This window comes from Zingiber officinale, chromosome 7A (genome assembly GCF_018446385.1).
Source record: "Zingiber officinale cultivar Zhangliang chromosome 7A, Zo_v1.1, whole genome shotgun sequence".
In the NCBI taxonomy this organism is placed as follows: Eukaryota; Viridiplantae; Streptophyta; class Magnoliopsida; order Zingiberales; family Zingiberaceae; genus Zingiber; species Zingiber officinale.
In genome coordinates this window covers 8,540,159-8,549,118 of record NC_055998.1, presented here as the reverse complement: position 1 = coordinate 8,549,118, position 8,960 = coordinate 8,540,159, and the positions used below count along the sequence as shown (strand labels likewise).

The 8,960-nt window shown below is 39.0% G+C and overlaps 1 protein-coding gene across 1 annotated transcript; it reads right to left on the bottom strand.

Annotated features, from left to right (window-relative positions):
- Nucleotides 1-1,014: 1,014 nt before the first annotated feature.
- LOC122000912 (putative glucuronosyltransferase PGSIP8) lies at nucleotides 1,015-6,906 on the bottom strand. The gene is made up of 5 exons (XM_042555412.1): nucleotides 6,299-6,906; nucleotides 4,991-5,249; nucleotides 2,438-2,639; nucleotides 2,112-2,259; nucleotides 1,015-1,915 (listed from the first exon to the last, which is right to left on the bottom strand). Exons 1-5 carry the CDS (start codon nucleotides 6,559-6,561, stop codon nucleotides 1,372-1,374), a joined length of 1,416 nt encoding a protein of 471 aa, XP_042411346.1. The 5' UTR covers nucleotides 6,562-6,906; the 3' UTR covers nucleotides 1,015-1,371.
- Nucleotides 6,907-8,960: the final 2,054 nt, after the last annotated feature.

Genomic DNA, 8,960 nt, shown 5'->3' with positions numbered 1-8,960 from the left:
GTTCAAGACTCAGTTATGACGTATTATTATGAATTTTTTTCATCATTAATTTTCTCTGGTTGTTTTATATAAAAAAAATAAAGTTCTCTTTAGTCCCACATCTTAGAATTGATAACACTATAATCAAAGAAGCTTTTATAAATATTTTAAGCCGACAATGTTAAAAAATATATTTTTTTTAGTTTTTTTTACTAAGATAAGTATAATATTAAATTAAAATAATTTTTTTCATAGGGAACCCCATTACAGTAGTTTATTGCTGGGCTCAAATAATTTATATATTATTATATTACACACGCAACGCGTGTGCACAATCACACTAGTATATATAAAATTGTTATGCTACGGATCCTATTTTACGGATTGCTGCGGACTAAAGTCCACGTATTTTTTTTTAATGAAAACTTTTTCTCTTTCTTTGATTTTCCTTCGTTCTCGTCGAACCGAAGCTCACCGCGCCTCCTCGCGCTAGCCACCCTCGCGCCCCGTCGCTGTCTCGGCCGCCCCGCAGACGCGATTGCGCCGAAATATGACCGCGATCTCGTCGAAATCTGGTGCGATCGCGGAATCTGGCGCGATCGCGGCTGGATTGCGGACGCTATCGCGACTGGATGCGATCGCGCCAGATTCCGATGCGATCGTGGCCGAAATCCTACACGACTATATCCCCTTGCCGCCGAGACTTCCTCTCAGCTCGACGGTGGGCAGGCGACAGCAGTCAGAATCCATGCCGCGATCCCCGACGAGTTCACCCCCCCCCCCCCCCAATAGTGTGGGTGGGTCCAAGCGATCGGCGGCCGATCGGCGACGGGGCGCGATGGTGGCTGACGCAGTGAGCTTCGATTCGGCGAGAACGAAGGAAAATCAAAGAAGAGAAAAAGTTTTCATTAAAAAAAAAAATAACGTGGACTTTAGGCAGCAACAATTTTACATGATCCGTAGCATAACAATTCTCTATATATACATTTCATAAATTATATATATCATCCACACCAAAGGTTTGAGACAGTAAGCAAAAGGAAAATAGACAAAAATGTATTCGACAAGCAGTAACAACACATTCATCAAGTTTGAAGCCAAACTCTTCAATCTTAAGAAGAAGAAAAAAAAACATTTTGTAAATTAAAGGGATTCACATTCAATCCGGGTAAGAATTGGTACATGGATTGTCATCTCAGACATGGGATAATCTGAATAAAACTTGCTGCTTACAAACCCGCATTCCCCATTTTCACCAACCATTCATTCCTTTGATTCTTCTACATTTTATCCAGATCAAACCATTTCAAAGTGATAGATGTCGATGCATGTGAATGGGGGAAAAAACTCAAAATTAATAGGATTAGCCAATTCTGTTCATCTCTGTGCAGATCAATACAGTTTGTTGAACTCAGACATCTCTGTGGACTCTCCCAATCTGGGAAAGAAGACCTCCCTTTCAACTAAGTTCTGCAAGGAGCCTGTAACTTTCAACAAGGATGCCCATGCAATCGGCGAATAACAGAATGCGTAAGCAAATACTGTCAAAGCCCTGATGACACCATCAGGATACCAAGGAAATGCCATCACAAACAGTGAACCCAACATTCCCAATAGTACTGTGAGGACTGGCAGGGGCGGCAGAAGGAAGACATTGATTACGATTGATGAGAGCGAAGCAACTCCAAGCATATAAAGCGACCAACCAAAAATCGGGTGTACTGTTCGTGGAATGAGGAAAAAGGGCACTGAGTAGGCAGCGATCATGGACCAAAATGCTGCTATCTTTAGTGTTGTATGTAGTATCGCAATGCTTTTCTCCTGACGGCGATTATAACACAGCTTCGATAGACTTGGTCGTGCCAACCGAGTGATTGCTATGATTCCGACATACATCACTCCCTGAATCAACAAGATAGGTAAATCTGAACCATACCTGCTCACAAAACAAGGCCTGTTAGATCTCAAACGTAGAGAAAGCATAACAACCATCTCATATTTTAAATTTCTGCAGCATTGGCCTTTGCATGTGGTCTAGAAGTATTAACATTAAGTAAAAAAAGTGGCCTTAACATTGAACTGTTTGAATATGTTACTATGGTTCACAGGTCTACAAGCGATTGTTCACATACCCAAGATTTTCTCGACGCAGCTCATGCCAAGAAAGACCCAATGGTAAGACGGGCCAAGACCACCAGTACCAAGGTTTTAGCCATGGGGCACTAGGAAATGTTATGACACTATTAGGCCCACATGGTATGCTCCACCGAAGCTTCAGATCTACAATATAATCAAACCAGAATTTTTCACTGCAATGGTTTCCATAACTATTACAAGTTTTTTTTTTTTTTGGTGTAGAACAGGTCTGATGATAGAGAACCGTACATCTTACTGCATTGAATTCTAAATGGAAGTACCATATTTTAAGGCATAAAGAAAATAAAAATCTGACACGTACAGTAATACGAAGCATCCATCTGGTATCCCAAAGGAAGGCGGTAGGAACCGTTAAGTTTGGCACCACTGGAAGGTGGGTGAAACATTGGCCGATCAAGCAAATCAGAAAAATAGCTTGCAAGAAAACCTTGGTCTGCACCATCTGGGTTATCACGTCCAATTTCTAACTCATGAAGCATGTTGTTGAAAACCTTCATTGAGGGCTGCAAGTGAAACAGCAGAGAATGAAATTATAGTTGAGAGGAAATTACAGTTCCCCTTCAGTGAAATAGCAGCTGCCTGCAAGTTTTCTTACTCTTTAAGACAACATCACCAAGGTATAGGATGCATTTCTAATAGACAAATACAATGGAGTATGCAACAAAGTATATGCCAAGGGTATTAAACACTTAGGGTTGAAGATCAATCAGCATTGCAGGGATAAGCTGGTTACCTCAATGATCCATTCTCCCAAAATTGTCATGATAGTTTTCCCAAATTCTTGAAGCAGCTAAAGATTAAAGCTACTCTATAGTTGGGCATTATTTGCTCTAAGATAATATACTTGCTGACAATAACAAGCACATAGATGCTACATCATTACTAATCATTCATTGAATCCATTTGGGATGAAATATCACCATGCATTGCTATCATCTGGCTTTTGCTATTAGTATTGTAGTATGCAATTAGTGCATGACAAAATTTCAAACCACCACCTACAAGACCATGACTTGTTAGCTACTGGACGCACCTGATTGATTTATCACTATCACTCTCTGTCTACAAAATAAAGACTTTCGAGCATGCTGTTGTGGAAATCATGGGAATCTCATGAGAACTGATAGAGGTGCTTAAATATTGTTACATCCTCTGTCCTTTCAGCTAATGAATTATTTGTAATAACCTCTATATCCTATGCTATAATGTTAATGTTTTAGGAGACTAAATGTAAATATCTTGGAGTAATGCAGGGATTTTGTGAAGCTACAAGTTATAATTAATCATGCAAAGTAGGCTTGATTATATTACTTCCAAGCTTCTGCATTAGAAGCCTAAGAAATGATTAAGAAAACTAGATGATTAGTAAATTTCTGTAAAAGAAATTGTTTAGTAAATCTCTTTGTGACCCAAGATGAAATTTGTTGAACACTAATCAAATTTCCTGAATTCATGAAATTCCACATCTAGTATTAGTGAGATTGTATACGAAACTTCACAAAACTTTAATTTATGGAGGTAGAAACTAGAAAAAGAAATAACAAAACGAGAGTCTATGTTACATTGTTAACAAATGCAGATACATTGAAATCTGACCAGGTGGTTTTCCTCCATATCCTTACCATATTATTTTAATCTGATTAAGCTGATAATCTGCTGATTGAAGCATTTATGGTTTAAAAACCTGAGCTGTGCCACTCAGTATAGTCAATCCTTTTTGTTCTAGTGGAGAAGCAAGACACGACATGAAAGGCTTAATCAATGTTTCCGCACGAGCTTTTAGAGAAATTGTCTATGATGAATTTGAAGATCATGATGATGACATCCCAAGTAACCAAAAATTTATAACCACTACTCGTGTCTTCTGAGCTAAATGAGTGTGAACAACAATAGAGATATAGATATGACAATACCTGATGCTAATTGAAGTGGCACAGCTGATGCTATAGACAAGGATTAATGATGCCAACACAAAGGAGAAGAACAAAATGAAAGTAAAAGTTGCTACTTTTTTCTATTTTAATTGAATTTCCCCAATACAACAAATATGCCACCGTAGAAAGGTATTCAACATCTAGAACTCTAGTCCTAGTATTTAACGTCAATTGTATATGAAATTATCAATACCTAAATGAACAAGTGTAGAAGATCAAAACATGAATCAATGGTTCAAGAAGTAATGGGATCTAATGGGGTTAGGTTGACTAAAAACGACTTATGTGAATAAGCATTATCATATTGTGATAGAAAGGTAATATTTCACAAATTTATTAATGTAATTACATATCAGGATGTATCTTAGGTATATCACCTAAAATATTTCAAAACAATTGGCTTCAATTAAACTCAATGGCTCGGCCCATTAAGAGGTTTGCAACACTGAAAATTTTGATTTCATGAGATAGTCCATAGAAAGGTAGAATCCATTCTTTAGACAAGTTGGTTGTTCCCAATGTTTCTCAACTTCAAAATGGCCTCATATCATAGCCTCTAGATTAAATAACCATTGCCCCCACCGGCGTAGCCGAGTTGGTACTCGGTTGTCGAATTGCCACATAGATTAAATAACCATTGACACAGATTAGTAGATAAAAATGATGGAAACAATGCTGTTTGCATAATCATGTAATCATTAAAATAGTTAACTATTGGTATTATACTACATGTTAGCTATAGTTTAAGTAACTAGCTGTGAATAGTAACATCTCGTGTTCAGGCTCAATTGCTGGTAATGGTTTCAAATTTCTTTAAATTGATTCATATTGATGAATGGTTTTGTTCATTCTACTAATATGGGATGGGTTGCAGGAAAAGAAATTAATCCTTGCAAAACTAGGGTTTTTAAGAGGTGTACCTGAAGAACAAAAAGTCCAGTATGAAAGATGCAGGGATTGATAAATACAGCACAGAACTGGCCACACATGAAAAGCTCATCAGTACGCTGGAGGAAAATGTTATCAGAATCAAGCATAACAACTCGATCATATGAAACTAAGCTCCATGCATAAAGCTTGTTCAAGGTCAGCTTGAATCTGGAGTTGAAATTGCCTTGGTTTTCATATGGATTCTTCAAATTTTCAACAGAAACCACCTTCACGCCATCTTCTTCTTGCCTGATCATGGCAAACAGTCAGACATAAGTACTTGCCCAAACTCAGTATCTAACCATTTAGTGTTCCTAAATGCACTACCAACTACGTGGACTATTCTTTGCAGCTTCTTAAATTTTGTCAATACAAAGGGTAAACTTTTGTAATAACTTGGAAAAATAATTGGCTAATAAAGTTCAAAGTTTTAGATTGGTAAAGTCCACTGCCCACATATATCATACAAAAAATTTATTTAGTTCAACAACAACTGAAAGTTGTGCTGAAGAAGGAATCTCATGGTTCTTAACTTCTTTTCCACTCTCTAACATTCAAAATCAATATTCTAATTTGCATATTTAATACGGTCAAAAGTTAAAGAACTTCTGTTGGGCGTCAAACGATCGTGAAAACAAATATATCATCGATATGGGAATTTATACGAAATTAGAGTTGAGAGAGCAACATCAAGAAATATAGAGCCAATTTTTAATTGACTAGGGTTTCTTTTTTGTTCGGTTAAACCTACGATCATGGACCGGTAGCTAGGGATTACTCCAAAGAACAAGTCAACACCAATTAAATTCTATGGCCCCAAAGTTGTCGTTTTGTTTTAGGCACACCTAAAAGTCAAAAAATCTTGGAAATGGATATCCCGAAGAACATGCCACCACGAAGTGCGCAAAAAGACCTAAAAACCGCCTACACAGCCACACTCGTCCATGCTACAGACTAAAAGAGCCCTTTCCAGAAATTAAAAAAAATGATTTAATGAAGGAGTACTGTCCAAATTTTCTGTGAAGGATCGACAAACAAAAGGGAATTAAATTCGTAGCATTTGAACAACTTCAAACAACAAATTCTTAGACTTTTCTCAAATACAAAACTTGCTGTTTTAACAAAAAAAAAACCCCCACCAAACAGAAAAGGTTGAGTAAACTAAACTTGCTGTTGAGGACCGTTTCAGAAGCGAGACCATCAATTAGAACGAAATATACCAAACCAAAAGGGAAATTTCACCAAAAGGGGGGAGTTTAAGCGGGGATGAGGGGGAGAAGGAGCAATAGAGATCTCACAATGTTTGGACCCATCGTACGGGCACATCGACGGAGGCGATGACGACCAGATCGGCGTCGACGCCAAGCCGCGCCAGAGACCTCATCATCACCCTCGTCGCCACATAAAACTCGTAATCCCTCGGCGTCCCCATGTACATCATCGCAGCGTACGCGTGCTTCCGCCTCGGCGAAGTCGTAGCAACCTCCTGGGCCGCCACGAACACCACCACTGGTGCCAACAGTAGCGCCACAAGCAACCCCAGTGGCCGGCCGGCCCCCATCTCTGCCACTTCCAACCTCCGAACACTCGGGACAAAAAAAAAATTGAAATGGAGCAAGATCGGATCTTTATGCTGCCGAAGTTCGGATCTTAGCCTTCAGAGCCCTTCCCCTAGGCTCATTCTTCAGATCTCCACCTTCTCAAGCGTCAACTTGGCACAGCTCCGCCCTGGGCAGTACCGGGCCGGAGCAAGAAACCGCAAAGTGTTCACTGGTGTGGGCAAGGTTGAGGTAGTCGCAGATCGCCGGGTTTGAGAAGAAGCAACCACACCGCGGCGACGGAGAGAGAGAGAGAGATTTTGTCGTGGGTAGCGTTTCTTGAGATACTAATTTCAGACGGATGAAAGTGGTAGAGGTGGAGGAAGCGCGTCGGGAATTAAAACGCACGGCTATTTCAAAAATCTCGCATACCCACCCCGCACACCTACGTGTGTGAGTGGGGTTTTCTTGTCCCCACTCATGCTTCTCCAATCGTATGATTCATAGCAACGATGGGTAACTGTTAGGATGTCACTTCATATTGTTCGATAAAAGCAAGTTTACAGGTTACGCTGATCCTTGCAAAGCAACACCACTACACAGATACTTTACCTTGAAGAAAGAATACAAATGAACTAAAATCAAATTTCTTATTTATTTAAAATGAACAGAAATTATCGCAAAAGGCAAAAATGTTAGGATTCTCCTTGATCTTAAAGACTCAAAAGATGTATGTACATTAGTCCACTTGAGATATACGATCATTAAAATATGAAAGATTGATATATGAAATTTTAAAATTAAAATTTGACGTTTTTCAACATATTTTTTTTATATGTCTCTCTACATGTTGTAACATCTGTACTAATTTTAATAATCATCCATAATTTTTACGATATAATAATAAAAAATAAAATTATACAAAATACTTATATGTTTGTAAGGATCCTCTTATATTTTTTAAATTTATATTGATAATAGTTGGAACAGATCAATCACTACTTTCCGAATTAATTGACTCAAAACGATGAATACCTGAATTTAGAAGGGACAACAAAAAAATAAGGTCAACTCGAAGGCCGACTAATTAAATTCAGTAAATTGTAGCTGCTCATCCATCGATAGAGTTATCAGACGGATCAATTTATGACAGGGCAAATTAATCCGTGACGGACTAATCATTTGGTGGGGTGGGACGGGCCAACCCGTCAACTTGACGGGTTGGGAAATTTCCAACCCAACCCATTTTAAGGCAGATTGTCGGTTTGACGGACCAACACGTGGGTCCATCAAAAATTTTTAAAAAAATTTAAAAATATTTCATATCTTCAACATTTTACTTCGAAAAAGTTTTTTTACAATTAAATATATACATAAATATGTATTTTAAATATAAATGAACACAAACGAGTATTTATGTTGGATGAAAAGTACTATTTTTATTTCAAAATTATAACAAAGAAAGATAATAAATTGGCATAAAACTTAGCTTATATGTGTCTTTCAACCCGCGGGCCAACCTAAGCTCGAGTGGTCCGACCTGTGCGGGTCGTGTGCCTAGGCGGGTCGGGTCACGGTGGACTTGGGTTGATAAAATTTTAATCCAATCCGCTTAAATTATTTGACAGGATAGATCAATTCAATGAGTTCAATCCAAATTGACGGCCCTATCCACCGGTCGCAATTGGAAAAGGCTGGTTCGGATAGGAGTCAACATTGGCCAGAAGTGTTGTAGTGGAGCCTTAAAAGATGGGTCGAGGTGACCACTGTTTGGCTGTCAATTCGTACTGGTCAGTTATATTTCTGTACTTGCTAGCTCATAACTCCATCATAATATTATTTTTATCTTAATTAAGGAGCTAATTATCGCTTGGTAATTAAAGATCGAAAGATGCAGGGTCGCTCGCTCGCTCGCTCTCGTTGGATGCGATGCCTCTCAACGTTAACAGTGGCAGCAGGATGCCGCCCCGTGCGTGCGGGCAGCGTCAGCGGCGCGCGTGCATTTACTTGATAGACGTGTGTGCCGCGTCGGTTGTTCCTTTATGCCGTTGTTTTCTTCTCGGCAACAGACAATTGCCTAACATGGACGAGCAATTAAGATCCTGCCGTTGGATTGGCCTTGTATATTCTCGAAGATGGATATAGAGATAAGGCTCCACCGTGCTTTGGCGGTATTTTATGATTAACTAGTGCACGGTAAAGCTAATTGATAAAGCATTAAGTCGGCCTCGTTGCATTATTGTAGCTTTCACCGTGCATCACTAGGCGGTGGTTTAGTATTCTACTCGCTGACCATATGGATGTCATGAAACGTTTGTCGTTAAGAACAAGAAGTAGGTTTTAACGCCCGGGGTTACGGTGGGACAGATTCTTGGACAATGAGATTCAAATATATAATTGGATCATCCGTTAAAATCGATTT